Here is a 22,586-nt window from a genome sequence, read left to right as displayed (position 1 = left end):
GCAGTTTTAATCCAGGCACTTGATGAAACATCAGGAAATCCAGGCATCTGCAAAGTCACCCTGCAATGTTACCATTGCAAATATTGCAACAGTTGTTTATTAAGGTTAAAATATTTTTACTATTTTTAATTTCTTAAAAACATGTTTTGAGGTGAGTTTTTTGTATATTTTTAACAAAACCTAATTATCAACTGAAACAATTTTCATCCTGTTTAAAAAAAAATATTTAAAAAACAATTTTGCTCACCTTGCAGTAAGAAATTTGCAAAAGCAAATTTTGCCACTTCATTCTGTTCTGTGTGAGCACTGTGTCCTGTGACTTAGACCTGCTTTTATATTTAAAGCATTTTTAAGTTTTCTGGATTCCTGTGCATATCCATATAAGCATAGTATAAACTTCATGGATTGACACAGCGTACCTGCCTATAATATGCATAAGTATATTTAAAATAGGGCATATCAATATTTATGAGAGACTAGAGATCTCCAGTTGTACGCTGTATTTACTGAAATCAGTTCTGTTCTTAGAGTGCTTTCTGTTTCCTAAAGCGAGAACAGAATCTGTAAATTAGGGTTTATAAAGAAAGTAAAGGGCTTTTGGTTTGCTGCAAAAGGAACTTTTCTAGACTTTCTGCAGCAGACTATGAATATGTAATTTGACATATATTATTGAAACCTGAATTGGAAACTACATTGAGTTGCTTTTGGAGACAACTTTTTGTATTAATAATGAGTCAGTCTAGTACCTTATTCCAGATCAACTGATGAGAAACTTTTTCCTTCAAATGCTACTTCAATTTTACTTTCATTATCTGAGAGGGGGAAAAAAAATTGCCCCAGGTCAGAATTTAATTTTACTAGAATATCAAGGATGAGCAGATAGTTGTGGTCTATGGTTCAGTGTGACTTAGGCTATTAACTTCCTTCCAAACTGGGAAGATGTAATAGGGGACAAAAAAAAAAAATAGTGAAACAGGGTTTCTAGAGACTGGCAATCAGGATAGTGCAACTCTACGTATTAAAGGTGCGCACACTTTTGTCACAATAAGTCAAAGAAAAGGAGTAACTGCCTACACATATTTTGCCTTTATATGTGTTTATCAGTTCTCTTAGCACTTTTTCTTTTGTCTTTTTACCTTTTTTTTTGTCTAGTGATATTGACTATTTCTATGAAGAATCTTCTGATGTGTCTTACTGTGACAAAGGTGTCAAAAATGAAACAATAGTAATCAAGTAGTTACTCTTAAATCCCAGACCTCAGATGTATTCTAGATCAGTTAGAACACAATGTTCAAAATGTATTGATTGAAAACTTGTGTAAGATGGGTAAAATATAGCATTATTCAAAGAAGTCGTTAAGAAGTTACTGAATTTAAGAGTTTAAAATATGGAACTTTGTTCTTTCCTGCCTTGGTTACACGTTCAAGGGAATAGTTTTACCTCAAAGCAGAAGTAGTTTTGCCTCCAAATACCCATTTGTTAAGATGTGAAAACATCCCTAAAAGTGGATAGCGGCAGTATTCCTCAATTTGCCTTTCCTGGTTCAGAATATAATGCATTGTCAGTGAATTTCATTTTTATTATTCCAAAATATATATTTTTTAAAAAGTGTTATTTTTCAACAGATCCATAAACTAAGTGTTGGTGTATGGTAAAATTAAAATACCACTGTTAGTTACACTGTGATTGTGATATTTTAATAATTACTTATTTCTAATTTGTCTCAGCAGTGCTGCAGAAGCAGCTTGCTGTTATGTTTTAAAGGTGTTTTTAACTTGCCTATAAATGTTTTTTTCTAATTTGTGTCTTGAAATCTGATTAAACTGTAGTTTAAAAAACCTTTAAACTTGTGTTGTTAAATTCATTGATGTCTGTTTTTGAGTAAGGGCTAAGAAAGGGCATTATTTTAATGCAGTTTGTAGCAGCTTATAGGATCTAGTAAGTCATTAATGTTTGCTGAATGGATTTTTTTATTTTTGCACCACAGTTCTGACATTTGAAATCTTCACAGTTTGAAACATTCAATGTTGCCTCAAGAATGATAGAATAACAGGTGGAAAAAAAATGTTAAATTGAACATAAAGGCATGTTAGATTCATGTGAAGTTTTCACGGCAGTGTTGCAAAGGTGAAAACTGAGTTTAATCAGATTCACAGCCCTGATATTAGATAATGTCTTGCTTAAGCAAGACATTACTGTGCACAGTACTAAGCACTACCAATCATGCATTTACTTATTTGCAGTATTGTTTCAACAGTCTTGTTTTATTCCTTTTGTTGTCTAGAGCTCACATACAAATATCATACACGATTATTTCCCAGTAAAGCCAAGTGACTGGGATTTTGTAACCCTTCAAGTCTTGCCACTGTGGGAAATGGTCTGATGCAGCTTTAAATTCTTTCCCTGCTGCTGCATCAAGCAGCTTCTCTGATTCACTTCTCTGAATGCAACAACTCCAATCTGCAGCTGGCTCCATCAAAACTTCCTAGCTAAGAAATCAAAATCATGTTTTATGGGAAGCTGATTATTTAAGTGATCATTTCAGAGAAGCAGCCCTAGATGTGTATTATACCACCTCTCATTTTTTTTTCTCTTGCTTCGTGAAACTTCACTACTACAACCCCACTGTGATGGGTTTCTTTACCTGTTGGGTGGTGACAGTATTTTCAAGCACGCTGGGAATTCTTGGCCTGCAGATTCTTTACCTGGGCACTTTTATGAAGTTGAGCTGCTGCTTTGTTAATCTTGTTCTCTTGTTTCTGTTAGTGCTTTGGGATTTCACACAGGAGCTTTGCTTCATTTGTAAAAACTATTTCGTGGGGTCACGTGCACTTTTGGGTGCCGATTAGACATGCTTGTTTTCTAATGTTTTCATCTTCAGATATTACTTGAACTAGTGTTAGGTACGAATTCTGAATTATGTCAGATGTTAGGTATTTAAACAAAGGTTTAACTGCTGAGTGCCAGCATTCTTGTTAAATATTTTTCAAGTTGGCTGACTTGGTATGAAGGGTGTAGAAAGCCAGCAGGAGATTATGAATCTTTCCCATCATCTGTCTGTTGTGAATTCTCACACTTAATCTCTCCCCCCCCCGCCTTTTTTTTTGAGCTGTTCAAATATAAATCCTGAAGGAGATGGTAAAGTGGGAAGGAGAAAAGAGAAAATAATGGGAAGAGAATTTTTGTTTTGTTGGATTATATGCTCCATACTAAAGCAATTTACAAGTATCAGCATTTACTACCTGATTACAGAGCATCATGAAAAATCAAGCATTTCTACACAGAATCTGGAACAATACTACTCAATTTTTAAGTGTCTCTCAAACTATGCATTAATGATATGCCAGACTGAAAATTTTGGGGATGTGTGTTAAGAGATTACTCTTAATACTTCACCACACAAAGTATTTTACGAGGGAGAATTTGCTTTGTGTGAAATCCGAAGGCCCCTGGGTTCCAGTTCGTGCCTTCAGTGGGACCCGGGATTCAGCCTTGCCTCGGGCTGTAGCGGGTTCTTCCATCCTTAGTACGGAGGGCAGCTTGAGAAACACCCACCGATCAGCTAGCACTGGTTAACAACCTCGCCCCCCTCTCCTTTTCTCTTGCTTTCTTGCATTTTCTAGCAAAAAGCATCGGCTCTGAGGATAAACGCTACGCTAACACCACGCTTTGAGCCGCTCTCTTCACTGGTGACATCTCTCAGAAAGGCCCCCCGTGCGGTTAACGTGTGTCGGACACCACAGCACGCTCCGTAAGGGGCCCGAGGGAGGAGGACGCCCCCAGGAAGGCTCTGCCCAGGCAGCCCTTGGCGGCGCCCCGGGCCAACGGTCGCGCGGAGCCGTTGGCGGCTGCCGGGGCCCCTTGAGCGCCCGCCGCGGGCGCTGCCTGGCGCCGCGAGGCTCCCGGGCAGGTTTCGCGGCTCCTGGGCCGCCCACCCGCCATTAGGCGCCTACGCGCGGCTGCGGCCGCGGCTCTGCGGGCAGCCGCCCGGCCCGGCGGCGCCTCCCCGTGCGGGCGCCGTTCCGCCCGCCGCGCTCACGTGACCGCGCCGGGGGAGGCGGAGGGAAGCAAGATGGCGGGCGCCGCCGGGGCCCGGTGAGCAGCGCCCCGCGCCGCCGCCGCCGCCTCCGTCCCGCCGCGGCCAGGGGAGCCGCCCGCACGGGCCGAGTCCCGCCGCCGCTGGGGTGAGTGGCGACGCGGGGGGCGCGGGGCGGCCGCGCTGCGGGGAGAGCGGGGCCGCTGCCAGACAAAGGGCGCCGCCGCCCCCGGAGCCGCTTCGTGCTCCCGGAAGGCTGAAAGGAACGGGAAGGAGAGGGCCCGTATGTGTAAAAAAACAAAAAAACAAAAAAACAAAAACGCATTTGTTCACTGCATGGGCTTGCAATGATCTGTTTGATGAGGATGCAGCTTAAAAGTGAAATATGTGTCTTCACGCCGGCTGTCCGCAATGAAAATGTTAATCTCGGTTGCTCTGTGTGGCGTATCTAGCGGAATTATTATTCACAGCGCAGTACCTGCCCAGTGGCTGTGACTGCTGCGTTTGAGGAGCTGAGAAGCTTCTCACCTCGGTATCGTGTGTTTTTAAAGAAAATTGAAACGATTAACTTGGTTCTGTTTGGCTTTTTGCCTCAGGGTTGAATGTGTGTGAAGACTGGTGTATCACACACAATGACACCTCATGCTGCGCTCTCCTTTTTTTCACGAGATCTACAAGAACTAAATAATGAAATATCTGTTATTTTGTTAAGTCTAGGTAATGTTGGCCAGCAAGTTTAGAGGTTATTAAGGTACATTACCACTGATACCGTTATATATGCTATTAAATACAGTGTATATTCCTTGTTTCCATAGCAAACCAAATAAGTTATCTAATTTGTGAGTAACCTACCTGCTCTTTGGCTGTTTTGTTAGACAAAGCACAGGTTAGGAGGCTTCCGTGTCAGAGGTAAGGCAGTAATTTGGCCAGAAGGCTGGTCTGCATGGAGAGCTTTGAGTGCCTCAAAACTCGTTTTCACTAAATGCCCTCAGTTGGTTGCATTTGACATGGATATGAATTTATTCATTTTCTTTTCTTTTTCTGTCACCAGAGCTTAAAGTAACTTAAGAAATTTGAGTTATCCAAAATTCTACTCCTTTTGAAATGTCATGTTAATTAAAAATAATTTATTACATCTTGATCACAACCACGTTTTTACAAAGTGAAAAATAGATTGGGTTTTAGCATAGTTTGTGGCTATGACTAACAGAATCTTCACCTCGTGATTCAGAGAAGCCTGTTGGGCACGTGAAGCAGTCTGATACGAGTGCTGCGTTGGAGACTTGTTTGTGGGGTTTGTGCATGTCTTGTACAGGTTCTCACTGATTTATATTTGTCGGTAATTTTTTTTTTCAGTAAAACCTTTATGCTGATTATCTGATTTTGTTTGCTTTCTTCATTTTGAAATGTTTTAAATCTAAAATAGTGCTTTCAGGCTCTTTGTATTTTTATTTTAGAAGGGAGTTGAAATTTTTCCTGAAATTCGGATATGCTTAGCTGTAACTAACTGTGCATTGAACATATTTAAATTCTCCATTAAAGATATTGATTTGTTTCTCTGGTGAGATTTAAATTGCCCTATCATTTACTTTTTTTTTTTTCTTTTGATCTTTTTAATCACAATAGAATTTAAACATATCTGATGCTTTCTATTAAACTGTGATAGTCACTTTTGTGTAAATATAAATCTTTTTGGCCTGTCTCTTCATTTTTTTTTTTTAATATTACAATGTTTAGAACTAGGAGAATTATGCCTGATATGGGAAAAACTGGACTGAATAACTTTCATTCTTCCAATTTCGCATATTTCTTACAGTTCAGTAATGTAGACAGTAGCTAATTATAGTTATAGCAATTTCCTTCTCTGCAAACCTTTTCTCTTTTTTTTTTTTTCTATGTAAGTACAGATTCCCAAATAGGAACATTTACATATATAGCTCTCTCTCTCTCTCTTTTTTTTTTTTCTCCTTCCTTTGATTTGGATTTAGGGAGTGTTAGCAAAATACATAGAAAAAATTCTTCCACAAAAAATCTTTCAGAAAAGCTGAGAATCATGAGATTATTAGTCAGAATGGAACATCAGGCAGAAACGCACATTTATTATTTCTTCCTACCTCTGTGTGTCAATTTTAGGGTTTCTCATATAAAAATGGCAAAATTTGCTATTTAAACAGAACCTTGACTGGCTCAGTCCATACAGAAAGTGTAGTTAAGGAGATTTGTTGTTTTTTTCTGAGTGGTATCTGACTTGGCATATTTCTTCTTTAATGGTTATGCAGCATCTGCATGAAGTAAGTAATGATTAAACAGGGTGTCAGAAAAGACTGGGAATGCTGCGGTTCCTAGATTTCCTGCAGTGTGAACAAAGTGGGAGTAATATGATTTTTAACTCCTAGGACTAGAACTCCAGAAATTTCCAATTCATATTTTTCATGGTTTTACACCATTGTAAGTGAGGTACAAAAGTGTGTGAGAGTACTAAACAGACTTTTGTAATTTTTGGAAATAATTTTATATTTACTTTTTTTCTCATTTTCACTCTTCCTTAAATTATAATTTGTCAGAATGTCATTTCAGTTCTTCAGTGCAGTAGTGCATTTGTCTGTGTCTGGTTTGTACATGTCCAGGTTTTAGCTGCCATGTAAATATATTTCCTGTTACAGGTAAGTGGAAGATCTGCCACAGTACTGTAGTGTAGTCGGAAGGTAGCCTTAGATAGCCTTAGGATCCAGAAAAATAAGAAAGAAATCTATTTTAAAAGAACACCTTATCTTGTGTTTAATTCGCAGTGATCTTTACTGTGACCTACAGAAAAAGAAAAAAAATCAAATAATGTTAGTGTTTCTAGACCAATTTTGATATGTATCCATAAATGGTTATAGCTCACCCAGTAACTAAAAATTGTGAGCCATAAAAAGCTGGTGATATTAGGCAAGTTTAACAAGCAATAGCATTATATTTCTGTAGGTAGCTGGAAACGATGCAAGGCTGAGTTAGTAGGTATGTACAGGTTTTAATTTCAGCACCTTTCCAGTCACTATGGTTGCTGTTAAGAGACACTAATTTTTCTGTAAATCAGCAAATTTTGCAGTCTTTCCAAAACATGATAATCTCTCCTTTGGAAGAACAGGTTAATCCTAGTGTAAATATTTTACCCTCCCCTGAGCATTTGTGCTCTTGGTACCTCTTTTCATGTCTTTCAGTTTGTTCTCTCTCATTGCAACATTTTAGAGCCTTAAAAGATACCGAGCTTTGCTGTCCTGTTGTGTTGAGAGGCTTCCAAGCCTGCCTGTGGACCTACCTGAAAGAACACGTCTATGAAGAGCAGAACTAGTGTTTTCTGGAAAGGGGATCAAATTCTCAACGTGCTTCTGATTTTCATGGATGAGGGCCGTGGTATAGGTTGTGCACTGTTGTGTCGAAGAGCAAAGCAAATACTGTTGAGCAGTTAAGGAGAGAATGCTCTTGAGAGGTACAGTTTTTGCCTGAGAAATTGTTAAGCACTGGAGGAAATCACACCATAATGTCCAGCATCCATACAGTGCTTGCTTTTCAGAAGATAGTACTATATTGTTAGATATATCGTAGGTCTTAATTGATGGTAAGGTGGGCTGTGGTTGTGCCAAAGGTGTAACAGCATATGGTGTTGTGAAAGGTAACGTCTCACCTGGAAGCATTAACCTCCTTTTCTTGATTCTGGGTCTTGCTGTCAAAGACTTAATTAACGTGACTAGTTCATTAGCTGGAAGACTTACGGGTTTTGTTTTATTGATGAAGTAGAGGATAGGAAACTAGATTAATATTTTTATGTAACTAAACTATGAAATATACCTATGTACAGAGAAGGTTACAAGTTTCTATATTTCAGTAGCAAAACATGAGTTCTAATTCATGTCTAATTCGTTCTTTTCTGTAGTGAGATATATCTGGCAGAAGTGTAAAGATTCATGAAGTTAAAGATCCATAGAATTTTTTTCTTGTCTTTATTTTGTGTTTAAAAACAATACCCTTTCACTTAGGGCATACATATATATTTATATCCTTTTTTAAATTCCAAAACTTACGAAACACCATTAATCTCTTAGTTTTTTTTTTATTCTTAATGATTTTTATAGAAATAAAATGTCAAATTTCTATTGAGCTGCTGTTGTGAGTGAAAATATCATGAATAAACGGCAAGCTAATTTCAGATTTTTGCATTGTTTTTCTCGGAAAAAAATAGTCAAACAATATAGAAACTTCCATAGGTTTTTAAGCCACCTGTTTTACTTTTATCTGTTGGTAGGGTTTTTTTTTTGTTGTTGTTTGTTTGTTTGTTTTTATGTTGTTTTAATGGCTTTGTTTAAGCATGAGAAGCCAAACAGTAAGCAGATAAATTTGGGTTGCTTTTTAAAATGGAAATTTCTGGTATTGACTCTCTGATCAGTGCTTTCCTACAGCCCTCCAACAATCTTTTAGGTGCCCTAAAAATTTGTATGAAGTGTCAAATGAGAGCAGTAGAATATGAAAATCAGAATTAAAGCATCAGATTTTATTGGTTTTGTTTTTTATAAAATAGGCTGTTCTTAAATCTGAGAACAGACTTTTGTCATAGCAATGGATAGCTGATAAAGAATATTAATATACCATGCTTGGGGATTGTTAGCCCCTGCCAAAACTTTTATCTTTTTGGAAAAGGAATATGAATGTGGAGTTTGTAAATGCAATTTCTGATCTTCTTTTTTTCCTTTTTCTGATGGTGGTGGTGCTAGGGATTTTGCTCCTGGCTAAAGGTTCGGCTTGCGCTTAAGGATTCACATCTGCATTAAGGTAGAAACTCTGCTAGGCCGATAACTGAGTTCAAGTAGCGATTTCTAAAGCGGTGCAGTTATCTGAGGTGCCCCAGGGCTGCCTTTGCACTTTTGAAGAATGGTGATAAGGAACATGAAGGAAGGAGTTTTACTTTGAGGAGTAGTGTGTAATTCTTTTTTCCTTCTCATGCTGGCTAAGAATTTATTTGTGAAACTTCGGTTGTTCCTGGGAGTATAATTTGAGACATAATCATGTTTCGCTGATGATTTTTAATAAGTATTTCAACTTTGTTTTTGATATGGAAAACATGGAGAAATAAGGCTCAGCTACTATAGAAAATCTGGATCACTGCACAGGGAGTTGACAAAATGTATGTGGTAGCAGTTTGGGGATGCAAGTCCCATTTAATGAATGTCTCTTGAGATATGTAAACTTGATTGGAAGAATTCGGGTGCAAATTGACTTCTTTGCTGGCACGTTTGACTGAGGCATTTCAACGTCCATGTCTTCTGAAGGTCCTGGTACTCTACATGAGCACAAGCAGTACCCAAAACACCCTGAACACACTCAGTTTGCTTATACATACACTTACTCATAAGCATGTTTGCTAGAGGGAGAAGAGTGGTGTGGTTGTGCTACAGTCTTCATAAAAAAAATTAAAGCAAAGGTAGATCGAGTGCTTTATTAAGAATCTTTAAATCTGCATCAACTTCTCTGCTTTAAGTGTAGTGGAGTCCCTGCTAGTTTCCTTCTGTCTCTTCTTGGCTAGAGAGTTACTTCAGGTGGGAGTATGGAGGAATTCACTGACCGCATTAATGTGAAAATAGAAGTTTAGAGCATTTGCCTGGGAAAGCAGTGGGGCTTTTTGCCTGATAGAGCCTAACCTCCAGACCTCAGCTAATACTGAGCTGTAATTTTTCTTTACTGGAACAGTGCTATTACACAGGGAAACAAGCCCCACAGAGTTATCATTTGTCATGCGCTGGTGAGGAGAAGGCTCTTGGAGGGGGGACAGGGAAACGTTTCTGTCTTCTGCTCCATGGCTTATTTTGCATCCAATGCAAACTGGGTAAGTTTAGCTTCTGGAGACACGTGCATGTACATACACTGGGGGCTCTTGCTGATACTAGTGGTTCTCTGAGCTCTCTGTTAGCCCAAGGCTTCCCTATAATTAACTGGTAGAAGTTACATTGAGTAATAAGGGAACAGCATGCCATTACATGCAGCCATGTCTGGATAAAATTTGTGACAACTGGTTTAATAAGTGGACTTTTCCGGAATTCCATGTGCTTGCTATTTAAAATTATCACAGTATTTCATAATGATGAGTATTCTCAGTGTTCTGCTTGTGTGCTTAAAAGATCAGAGTTATGCTGTAAAGAACTAGCAGATATAAACTGTGTATGTGTGTAATGTATAAAGTTACTTTCATAGTTTTGTATATACAGAAAAATATAGGCATATGAAAGACAACTATGCATTCCATTCAAAAAAGTGCTTAGACTGCACATCAAAATGGGACAAATTCTGTGATTTTTTTTAAGAATTACAGAAAATTAGCTGCAAATTACAAAACTAAGACTACAAAAATAACTGAAATGCAATGTAAATTTGTCTTCTCAGCATTTTGTTGAGGAGAATGGCAAGTATTTATACTCTTCCAGAAATTTATTGGCATGCACTTTTTTCTAATGTTAAAGTGAAATCACATTAGCGTTACTTAAGGTTTTCTTTCATCTTTTATTTCAATGCAGATAAGTTCTGCTGTACAGGCATTTTCAATACTGTGCAAAGATGGCGAGCCTGATGAGTCAGAGTCTGTTGACCTACGTAGAAGAAGGAAATGTTCCTGCTCTGAAAGCTCTTCTTGAGAAGTGCAAGGATGTGGATGAGAGAAATGAGGTAAGATGATTTTGTAAAGGTTGGTTTCATGCATCGGCTTATTAGCTACAGACTAAATAATAAATTGTTGTTTAGTATAGTAATATTGGTTTTATACTCAACTTTTTGCTTGCTAGTTGCACTGTGAACACACAGGATGATGGTTGGTTATCTGATCACTGAGTACCTCAACATCTTTCAGCATGTTTGTTTCTGAGTTTTCCAGTAAGCTGGAAAACATAATCCTTATCCATGAAGTAGGAACAGGCTGATATTCATGCTTCTGCAGCCAGGAGTTCACAGATCCAGACGTGTGTGCATTTGTGCCCTGTCCCTTTTGGGATGAAGTATGGAGGTGATAACCCTGGCCTTTTCCCCACATTCTAGTTTTGAGGCATGAGAAATTCCATTACATGACCCCAACAGGAGCATATTTTGTAGCATACGCTGAGCATGCTCTTTTGGATGAAAAGATACACATCATAAGATAAATCTGAGTTTGACCAGGAGGATTAAATAACTTCAGCAGGCTTGAAAAAAGGTCTTGACAGAAAGTCTTGATATGTGGCAGGGAGTTGAAATGTGGATATTCTGAATCCTGGAGGGAGTGCGCTCATCATTAGCTATTTCACTGGAATTTGTTTTAGTCTGATCTGAGGGTATCACCAACAGCAATAAATATGCTGCAATTCAGGATATTGTACTAAATGTTCCTGAGAGTTTCTTGGGAGGCCGGATTCATACAAATGTCTGTTGCCAATGGCTGTTTGCACTGTTTTCCTTCGTGTTTAATATTCAGGTTATCTTGTTGTAATGCAATGTGTGTGCATACTTGATAAGTAAGCTCAAGAAGATTTGACTTATTTTATATTCTATGGCTATAAACATCTGGGCTTTTCCTTTATCTGAATTTTCAACTTTTATCATCAAATTTTGGTTCAGCTCTGAATTCCTGAACGGTTTTGTGGAACTGGAGCCCTGATGACTTATGCAGCATGTTCAGAGAATCATAAATTCATAGAATAATTAAGAGTAGAAGGGACATGTTGGGGTCACTGGATTTAATTTCTTCCTTGTCACGGGGCCAATTTCACAGATAGGTCAGATTGCTCAGGGACTGAGCTAAGCAAATTTTGAAAGTCTCCAAGGACACAGATCCCACAGCCCTCTGGGCAGCACTCCAATGTGTAACCACTCTTTGTCTAAAACTCTTTCCTTGTTTCTCATTAGAAAATCTTTTGCTGGTACTTGCGACTGTTGCTTCTTATTCTCTTTGTGCATCTCTGAGAAGAATCTGCCTTTGTTTTCTCTGTAAGACTCTGTCATTTCTCCAGGGAAAGATGCCAATTTTCCACCTTAGTCTTCTGTTTTTCAGGCTGAAAAAATTCAGCATGTAGTTTTTGCTTGTATGTCCTATACATATTTGTACTTATAGCCATTTTAGTTTTCTTTCACTGTCATCAAATTCATTGGTGCTATGGATGTGCACGTGCTAAATTATTATTATTATTATTATTATTATTATTATTATTTTAAGTTTCTGGGCATGCACGTCAATCTCACCATCAGGCTTGCTGTATATCTGAGAAGAGGGGTGATCTGTTCCCTCTACTGATAGTTCCCTTCAACATCATGGCAGGAATCAGACTATCAGTCAGTGTTGGCTTTAACAGTTATGTCACAGCCCTCACTTCTTTTTTTCTAAGTTTTTCTTCTTGATGAGATTAAGGGCACTGCTGGGTTTCAATAACTGCATTTTTTTAGTGACCATTTCCCTAAAATATTTTTTTTTTTTTTTAAACCATGAGGATTGAGGGGGGAGTCTGTTTACAAAGAGTTTTGTTTAAATGTTAGGTCTTCATTGTAATTCAGTGGTGTTGAATGCAGTGCTCTTTCCAGTTTGGGACCTGCCAAGAAGTCTTTTCTTGGGTAAAAAACAGAGCAGAGTGCCAGCTCCAGGGGAGTATGTCTGAATAGCTTGCTTGCAAGCAAGGCTTTGCTAATGCCAGGACCTCCCAGGCTGCAGTGAATTGTCAGAGCATGGAATCACCTGCACTGGTGCCAACCCTTAATATCTAGACTCCAGAGGAGCTGCCAGGAAAGCCGGGATGTTCTGGTCAGCTTGGGTATGGATGATTTTGTTGGATTAACAACAGCCATTTCAGTTAGCGTGGTGTGAGTTCTTGGTCTCTCTCATTCTCTCTTTTGCTCTTATACCAATTACCATGATATTTAACAACCAATACCAGATACTTGTCTTGTGTGATGTACTTTGGTTCTGGTAACCTGCTTTCTGGTAGCCCTTTTTGTGTGCCTTGTCTTCTACTCTTCTGATCTGGATACTTGAAGTAGCTTCTGAATCTTCAACACAGACTTTGAGACAGCTGATCTATAGGATTGTATCACTTAATGGCTTCCAGAAAGAAGGTGCCTCTGTGCCCCTGTATTTAAACTGAGTAGTAAGGTCATCATTAATGATACAAAAGATCGTGTTGCTTCATACCTGTCATCCCTGTGACTCTGCATTGTTAGCTCTGCTGTGTTACATTGCTGACTCTGGGTTGGATTTCTTTTTTTGGTTTTTTTGTGCTGGACTTCATATAAAGTATGTGCAGCTGTGGGGCCATTAGACCGCTTACACTTCTCCAAGAATTGCTTCCTTCATGGTATTAATGATACTGAGGGAAGCAGTTGATGCCTTTTCTGTTCTGGTCCATCAGTAACCCACTATGTACTGAGGATGCTTTATTAAATAATGACAGTCAAAGTTGCTCAGTGTCAGCTGCGAGCAGATTGCTTCGTACCATCTCCAGTCAGGTTCTGAGCATTTCCAAGTATGCAGTCTCCATAGACTCTGAGTCCCCCAGCCTTTACTGGTGCCTGGGGTTATTTTTTCCTGGGTGCAGGGCTCTGAATTCCCTTTCTTGAGCTTCCTGAAGCTTCTCCCTGCCCATTCCTGCAGCCTGTGGAGTTCCCTCTGCCTAGCAGTGTAAGCAGTGGAGGGACCAGCCACTCCTCTCGTTTTCTGCATCCCCTGCAGTCGTGCTGAGGGCGTCCCCTCATCCTGCTCCCTAACAGAGACCTCCAGCAGCACCGCACCCAGTGTCCACCGCTGACTCTGGGATCTGGTTTTCGAGCATTTAGTTTTTTGGTGCTGACCAGACTCGCATACTCATTTGTTGCTATCAAATGTGTTTCAGCATCTAAGAGCAAACATATTCTTAGTTTGAGTATATATACCAACATTACCTTACTTAAAACCATTTTCTCACAGTAAAAAATTAAATTGTGTTGAATAGAAAGCATACCCTGCCGTAATACTCTTGACTATCTGTAACGACTCTGAAAAACCTCTGTAAAAACTAGTCAGGGAATGCCAGATGGACTAAAAAACATTTTTGAATGAATTGCTGTTTTTCTATGGTTACTTTTTTGTACCATAAGACAGAAAGGAATTTACCAAACATACTCTTTAGTAGAGCAGTCATGAAGGTTAGCAAAGAGCAGTGATCCTACCTGTGATTGGCAAATGTGCAGCATTAGCATCATTTTCTCAAACGCTTCTAACATTTTTTAAATAAAAAAAAGTATACTTAAAAATATGTGTTACAGAGAAAGGGCTGGAGTGAAGTCAGGAAGAATGTGAGCCATTTTTTTAAGATAGTTGCAATTAACAGATTTATTGTAAACTTTGCTTCTTACCATACAGAGCAGTTGCTCTGAGGGGGTTTCTTCTGCTGCTGTTCAGCTCTGAAGAGAGGTTCTGATGTAAAAAACAGTGTAATGGAAGGGTAACAGATTGCAACTAACTTAAAAAAATCCTTAAAGGAAAATAAATCAGTTTTAGGGTGTTTCTTCATTGAGATGAAGGCTTCCTATTAAGACAGATGGGATCCGTGTTGCACAGGACAGAAATGATGTCTTTATTTGGTCCTGTCCAAGAAGGGTGGGATGTGTCATTTGAGTATTTTTGCTAGACTTCAGCAAGACATTTTATCGTTAAGCTGAACCTGTTCTATGGTCATTGTAATACCTGTGTTCAAAAAAAAAAAAAAAAAAAGTAAAACCTACCTATGTGCCTGAGATATTTAAGATGTAAAGATGTGACAGGCTGTGTTGGAGATATCTTCAGTAGATGAATCATTAGGAAAGAAAGATGTTCTAATCCCTATAACTCTCTGGGTAGCCATCTTTTAAATGTCCTATTTATTTATTTTTTCGCTTGATAACGAAATACTGGAAGAAAGATGTTCTAATCCCTATAACTCTCTGGGTAGCCATCTTTTAAATGTCCTATTTATTTATTTTTTCGCTTGATAACGAAATACTGGAAGCAGAACTTAAAGTGCCTGTATAGGCATTGGCCTTTACTGCTGTCATATGATGCATTATTTGGTGTTTTACTGCTGCATCTCTTTTGCATGTTGCTTGGTTTCAGAATGGCCAGACTCCGCTCATGTTGGCTGCTGAGCAAGGCAACTTAGAAATTGTCCAAGAGCTTCTCAAGAAGGGAGCTAATTGCAACTTGGAAGATGCAGTAAGTATCAGGACTTTATCTTACAGTACCCAAGATATAAGGAGAAGGGATTTCAAGAAACAGGCAAGGAAAAGTTATGTAGATGAGTATGTGCTGTGGGGGTGGTGCAGAGGGGAGAAGGATGGAAAATAATGACATTTAGGAGAAATTTTGTTCAAAATAACTGATTGTGTATTCTTCAGATTAGTCATGGCAGTGTTGAAATGGTATGTGCAGTGTTGTGATTGTTTTTGGTGTTTTTGAATGAATACTGAAAGAGAATTTGGATTGAAGAAATACTGTATGTGAAAGCCAGAAGACATACAAATAGAGAGGTTTGAATCTTATGAGTTCTCTTTCTGACCATGAAGAAGGGGATGACTCCATCATGAAAAGGTGCCTGGTAGGAGAGGAGAGGGTAGAAGCATTCTGAAAAAAAATTGAGAGATCTGTATATTTCCATTAAGAACTATCAAAACCAGCGTTATTCATGCTGACAGTAGTTAATTTCTGTCACACAAGAAAGGTCTGGTGTCCTACTTGACCTCTTGGCTGGGGAGAGCAAATGTGAGGCATTTTTGGAGCTACTTCATTATGTCTTCTGTAAACGTTAGTTTCTATATTTATACATAGAATAATTAGAGTATAAGCAGGTACTATATTTAAATGTGTAGAGGTTATAAAACAAGACCAGTCCACACCTACGTATTGCTTGAGCCGTGGATGGAAGCCCCGTGTAGCACCAGTGGAAATTTGTCCCAGTCTCCTGGGTCTGCAACTCCCTGAGGTAGCAAAGGAAAGAAGTCTGGTCGCCTGAAGCAGTTGTGGATTTGGGAAGCAGGGCTGTGGTCTTGAAGTAGCAACATAGGTGCTGTTGTCCATAGTGTCCGAGTGGGATACTGAGAAGGAGAGGACATAACTGGAGAGGATGCTGGGCAGGTTGTCTATGAGTGAGATTTTTTGTTATTTAACTTTTATTTTGTTAGAGGACAGCTCTTTTAAGGAGCTTTGGATTTCTTATCATGTAGGTTGTATACTTGCAAAATAAAATAATTATATTAAAGTACTGAATGTCACTTAAATTCCTTTTTTTTTTGTAGGATAATTGGACAGCTCTTATTTCAGCATCTAAAGAAGGACATGTGGATATCGTAGAAGAGCTGCTCAATTATAATGTCAGTTTGGAGCATCGAGACTTGGTATGTGTTGTCCTAATGTTAAACAGTTAACATTGAATAGGTAATGTGAATGGTTGCCCTGCTTTAGTAACAAGAAATATTTGGAGAGTTGGAGATTTTCAGTTTGGTAAAACACATTGATGAGCTTTATCTTTGATCAAATCTTTATTTTAACTCAGTGCTGATAAAATGGAAAGAATAAACATAGGTAAATTACTTTTAACTGTTTTGTGATAGATTTCTGTGTTAATAATGGCTGCTTATTTTATAGGGTGTCTCTTTATGTACTTGAGCAGATTTTGCACTGGAAAGAAGCTAACTGAAGTGTTAGGTTGATAAAATAAGTGTTCTTGCCCAGAGGACATTCATATTGTATTTGAGTTTTTATGGTGTGGAACTGTGACTATTGATGTAGCAGTTTTAAGTTTTTAAAGAGTACTTTTCTTTTTTGATGTTTTCCTGAATTGTATTTGCCAGGGCGGATGGACAGCTCTGATGTGGGCAGCCTACAAAGGCCGTACGGAAGTAGCTGAGCTGCTCCTTGAGAAAGGAGCAAATCCAAACATCACGGGATTGGTAAGCTTTAGCCTTTTCAATAAAAGGAAGAAACAAGTTTAAAATGCTTAATCATCTATTATTTTGATTTTCTTGGCTAATTATTTTCACTTTTTTTGCACTCTAATACTCTATTATAATGTGATGGTTTTAAATTTGTGTCGCAGACAGGATATTTTGTTTAAAAAAATGAAAAATACAGTTTCTAGTAAGACTTAAATCAGTAGGAGAGAAATACTAGAAAAGAATAAATAATGTAGTGTGATCAGTATAACAATTCTCATTTTTGTCTGCATCTGTATAAGTTAATAGATTTCCTAATGTTGTGCAATCTAGGAACGTAATATTTTGTGTTAATTGTTTCGTAGTAGTTATCAAATCGACCGAACTGTACAAATGCATAGCATACATTCATAACTATAAGAGAATTACAAAAAGCCTGAGATTTATTTCATTTTCTGCATGTAAGATTTGTCATAAACACGTGGGCATCCTGAAACTTGACCAAGTAAGTTGTTTGTTATGGGCAGCTCACTGAAAACACAGGAACTTGTCTTTCTGCTTTGGAATTTAGTCTGGTTTGCACATGGAGCTTCTGCATGTGAGACAACTGATCTGCAGTCTCAATTAGTTAAGGATAATAGGAAACTGTCTGTGTTATTTTTCTTTTGTTTTATAGAGGCATATTTGGAGGTAAGGATGTGAATTTTTAAATCTTGTTTAGGGAGTTTTAAAATGGTATCTTTTCCAAAGAGCAGACAACTTCCTAGCCATCAATAAAACAAAGTACCAAGAAACAGTTGGGTTTAAGTCTGTGTATTCCTTTTTCCCAGTTTTTATCATCTCTTGAAGCATTCTGATTGATATTTTGTTAGAGCTGAAACTGTAATTTATTCACATGGCTAATTTATTTTTTTTCTCCCTTTTAAGCAATACAGTGTTTATCCAATTATTTGGGCTGCAGGACGAGGCCACTCAGATATAGTGCATCTCTTGCTGCAACATGGAGCTAAAGTGAACTGCTCTGACAAAGTGAGTTGTTTAATAGTGACTAATCTCTCTAATGCTTGATACAGCTCTTGAAACAACAAATTCTTAGCATATTATGCCTAAAATGACTTTTGCATCTAAAAAGAAATGAAAATGTATCCAAGATCTTCTGATTTAAAAACAGCTGCTATTATTTTTTTCCCCCACCCATGAGATTAGAATTCATGTGCTAAAATAAGAATCTTTATGCTTGCAGGAGTATTGCAGATTTCTTAGAATATGCTGGAAATGATTACAGTGAACGTGACTACAGTTGAGCATATTTCTATATTTTAAGCTACTAGAAACTTTGCTGTGTTAAGGGACGTACGAAAATAATTTTTATAGCTGGTTGCCACTAAAGAAAAGAAGTTAAAATAGCTTGTCAGGTGGTTTTGTTAATTCTCCAGATGAAGTTAAGTCTCTGTAGGTTTAATGCATTAAAGCATAGGAAAAATATTGAATTTAGCTGATATCAAATACAAAGATTAATATAATAAAATGTTATTAATATTTTTTTTCAGTATGGAACCACCCCTCTGGTTTGGGCAGCAAGGAAAGGTCATTTGGAGTGTGTGAAGTATCTGCTGCAAATGGGAGCTGATGTTGATCAGGAAGGAGCTGTAAGTAAATGCTTGCCTTTCTGTGGTAAAATATGGGTACATAAGTCTGTGGGGGTTCTTTTTGTGTTGAATATAAATACCAAGCTTTATGTATGTATGCAAACATATATGCATTTATTTATATTAATTATTTATACCACATATATGTTTATACAATATATGCATTTATATATTTATATATATATTTCATCAGAAGATGAAAAGTTGATGTTGGAGTTTATTACTTTAGAGCTATTTTCAAATGACTTTTGAGTACTACTTAGTCTTTTTTATGATTTTAATAAAAATATTATGTAACTATGTAACTGGCAAAAATCTCTCTCATCTTTCTCAAATCTCTCTCAAATACCTTCTTCAAATACCTATTTAAAATGCAAATCAAACACAAGGCATCTTAAAAAAAAAAAAAAAAAAAAAAAAAAAGGTGCACTTTTAAAAGTTGGACAGTATTTTAGAAGTTTTCAGCTACAGGTATTTGTCTTCATAATACAGTGCGTTTTCATTTATTTCTCATGTAATACATTACATTCGATAATCTAAAATACTTATTGATAACAAAATGTCATTAAATGTTAGGTAGAAAGTTTAGAAGTTCTTCTAAATACTTTTTTCTGGCACACCTTTTAGCACGCCTAGGTCCCCTGGTAGGTGCTGTATTCTCATACAACAGGAAAATGACTGTAGGGTGCATATGACGTGCAGGAGTTAGCATAGCATATGAGTTTTACTGTTTGCTTTTAATATATTATTTTTGTATTCTATTTTCCTTGCTTTTTAAAGTATGCTTAACGTGCTTTTAATTTTAAAAAAGTAATAGCTCTGAGGTAACAACTGAATGGCTAAGGAAGTAATGTGTCACTTAGTGTTTTTTTCGTTTGTTTGTTTTGTTACTTAGGCTATTATTACAATGATAATTTCTTTCTTTCTTCCCTTTTTTTTTTTTTGTTTTTAAGAATTCTATGACTGCACTTATTGTAGCAGTGAAGGGTGGCTATACTGACTGTGTTAAAGAAATACTGAAAAGGAACCCAAATGTCAATTTAACAGACAAAGATGGAAATACAGCTTTGATGATTGCATCAAAGGAGGGCCATACTGAAATAGTGCAGGATCTTCTTGATGCTGGAACTTACGTGAATATTCCTGATAGAGTGAGTACGTTTTCTTACCATAAATGTGGTTTTGTGTGTGTATTTCTTCTTGTGTGTGTGCTTAAAGAAAAGGTATATATGAGCGTATGCAGATAATATATCCTTTTCCTGTGTGACGCTCTTGCCTTTCTGCATCCTAAGGGTATTTTTACCTAGTGCTGTTTGCTGCTGTTCAGAATACATGCTATGTAAAGGTATACAAAAAGCTAATACTTTTTTTTTCTTTTTTTGTTGTAAGATGAAGCTTTGAACTACTACTTAATTTAAAATTTTTCATTTTCTTATGCTTTGAATTAGCAATTTCTTCCTTTTGGCATATATTGCAGAAGTGATCAGTCTTATATCTTTGTTTGTCCTATCTGTAACATGAGTAATACTCAACTAACTTGAATGCTTCATTTTTTTTTTTTTTTGTGTAGCAATGTATGCAACAGTGCTGTTAACTTGAAAATATGGGATGATATTGCAAAGAAAAGGAATATATTCATTTACCTTCATCTTTTACAATGAAACTTTCTTTTTAGGAACCTCTTGCATATATTTGAGGAAGTGTAACAGAGCATATAGGGTATTTAGAGGAAGAGACTGAGAAAACCAAATGTAAATGTTGGCAGGTGCCCTGTGTATCTGAGCTGCTGTTGTGATGTTCAGTGGAAGCATCAATACAGGCGGTGACAGAGCGTGGATTGGTTTGCCAGGCACTCAAGCTTTTATTCAGTTGCCTTTGCAGAGGTATTTGGGGCTGCCCATGGTGCCACTGGGATATTCAGGTTTTTCTGAAGTGGCAGATGCAGGCTGACCACCATTCCCTAGGGCGCAACAGGAGCTTAGATACACGCATGAAACCCCTACATTTAGCTGCCTGTGCGAGGAGAGCATTTTGTGTTAGAGCAGCCATATAGCTTTGAGGTGGAATTCCCAGTCATCTACACTTACCATAAATTTTAGGGATTGTAGAGGAATGAGAAAAAATCCCAGTATCTGTTTTTTAACTTGAAAACATGATTTTTGGCATATTTCTTTCCTAGCTTTCAAGTGTCAATTAGTGTATTTTTCAGGTGGCTTCACAGCAAGCTGCAGTGTTGCATGTAACAAAAAACCCCCCGAAACCCTCAAGCATTTACCAGAGCAAAAGCTAAAATTTTCAAGAACATACATCCCTTTCCATCTCTTTTCTCACAAAATTCTGCAACTGTCCTCTGCTCTATGGAAAGGAAAGATTACAACTTTCAGTACAGTTGATTGTATTCCAAAAATACGTCCAGTAATGATTAGTCTCATTTTCTTGCTTGGCTGTCAGATACGCAATGACTGTGATTGATGGGAGAATGCTTTCTTTAACTGTGGAACTCTGTTCAAAAGCTTTTATATCTAGTTTTTGCCTTTTTTTTTTCCAGCTAACTGTGATATTTGAAAAATCCGAAAAATCCTTTTTTTGTTTGTTTGTTTGCCTTAGGCTTTTACTAAATACATGACAGATAAGTATTAGAGAGGTAGTTTCAGGATTTCATTTTCTAAAGCTCTGACGTAGCCCCCTGCGTTAAAATTAGGCTTTAAACATAGTTTTAACTGCTTCATGCTTATACTACACCAAAATTATTTCTAATAATTTATATGAGTTATTTGAGGTAGAGTTAACCTTTTGTTTCTTCCTAACAGTAGAGCATATGTAAACAGGATAGCAGTCAAAAGTGTGAACACACACAAAAAAAGAAAGAAAAATTCTTCAAGATATTCTATGAGCTATGAAATGGCTAAAGCAAAATCAGACAACCTTTTGTAGAGAGGTTATTATTGTGGGCAGCTGGTCTTTCTGTGAAGCAGCTGAGTTTTTCTGTATGTATTTACAATATATGCTTCCTTTTTTTCTAAGATAATAGTTCAAGTTGAACTCATTTTAGGTGTTTGTTTTGCCATAAACATGTATTATTTAATCTCTTGGTTAAAAAATAAAATATTTTTTTTTACCTCATACACAGTGTATGCATCCAAGGACATAAATATTTTTCATATCTTTCTTTAAAATGATTTTAAGTTTCTTAATGAAAATGGCACACGGTATAATTGGAGATGATAACTTGTTTCATGATATCTTTCTTTCTGACAAATAGTGTTAACTCAGCTTTGATGCTCTCTCACAATTTTTCCAGAGTGGAGACACAGTGCTGATTGGAGCTGTGAGAGGAGGCCACGTGGAAATCGTGAGGGCCCTGCTCCATAAATACGCTGATATAGACATTAGAGGCCAGGTATGTTCAGCAGTGTAAGCGTGAGTGCTGTTTAGGCAGGTCTCTTGCTGTGCTGGGTTTGTTGCTTTCAGTAAGTTCCTTTTCCACAGTTCCTGACCTCGATGTTGCCTACCTAGCCCTCCCATCCCCTGTATATGGTGGTGTTTTTATTCTTCTACCAAAACCCCTATTGCTCAGCACAGAATTTGCTTTCATTATCATATCTGTCAGCTTCTTGTTGACATGGGTCTGAAAACCAGGAGTTTTTCAATGTTTTGATGTGAAATAGAGCCCCAAGAAGCAGCCTGAAGCTGCCGGGAGCGGGGAGCTGGAAGCTTGGGCTCGAGGATGACCCTGTCCCTGTTCACAGCTGTTAAGCTTGAGAGTGTATTTGTATTTGGGGCCTTGTTTGCACTGGAGGAGGAGGTACCATCACGGGAAGATTCTGGTTGTGCACTTTAGATATTTAGAATAGGACCAGGGATACCAAAACTGGCAATAAGTACTCGTGTTTTTGTTTTGTTTTGTTTTGCTTTTCTGGGAGACTTAACTGCCTGCCCAGAGCCTGGGTTTGTGACGTTGCAGCAAGATTGCTGGG

At 37.7% G+C, this 22,586-nt stretch overlaps 1 protein-coding gene across 3 annotated transcripts in view; it reads left to right on the top strand.

Annotated features, from left to right (window-relative positions):
- Positions 1-4,125: 4,125 nt before the first annotated feature.
- KIDINS220 (kinase D interacting substrate 220) overlaps positions 4,126-22,586 on the top strand; it is a 62,244-nt gene continuing 43,783 nt past the window's right edge. For 2 of the 3 annotated variants that reach the window (XM_088533522.1, XM_088533521.1), the window contains exons 1-9: positions 4,127-4,184; positions 10,582-10,729; positions 15,147-15,245; positions 16,325-16,423; positions 16,880-16,978; positions 17,888-17,989; positions 18,511-18,609; positions 19,563-19,760; positions 21,911-22,009. In XM_088533522.1, the coding sequence (XP_088389648.1) occupies positions 10,622-10,729; positions 15,147-15,245; positions 16,325-16,423; positions 16,880-16,978; positions 17,888-17,989; positions 18,511-18,609; positions 19,563-19,760; positions 21,911-22,009 (903 nt within the window). In that variant the 5' untranslated portion in view covers positions 4,127-4,184; positions 10,582-10,621. Of the gene's footprint in view, positions 4,185-10,581; positions 10,730-15,146; positions 15,246-16,324; positions 16,424-16,879; positions 16,979-17,887; positions 17,990-18,510; positions 18,610-19,562; positions 19,761-21,910; positions 22,010-22,586 lie in introns of all 3 variants that reach the window. The other variant, XM_088533519.1, reaches the window with a different exon arrangement.

This window comes from Tinamus guttatus, unplaced genomic scaffold, assembly GCF_059628265.1.
Source record: "Tinamus guttatus ecotype Peru unplaced genomic scaffold, ASM5962826v1 Tinamus_guttatus_pri_ptg000508l, whole genome shotgun sequence".
NCBI lineage: Eukaryota > Metazoa > Chordata > Aves > Tinamiformes > Tinamidae > Tinamus > Tinamus guttatus.
This window is presented reverse-complemented; position numbering and strand designations above follow the sequence as displayed.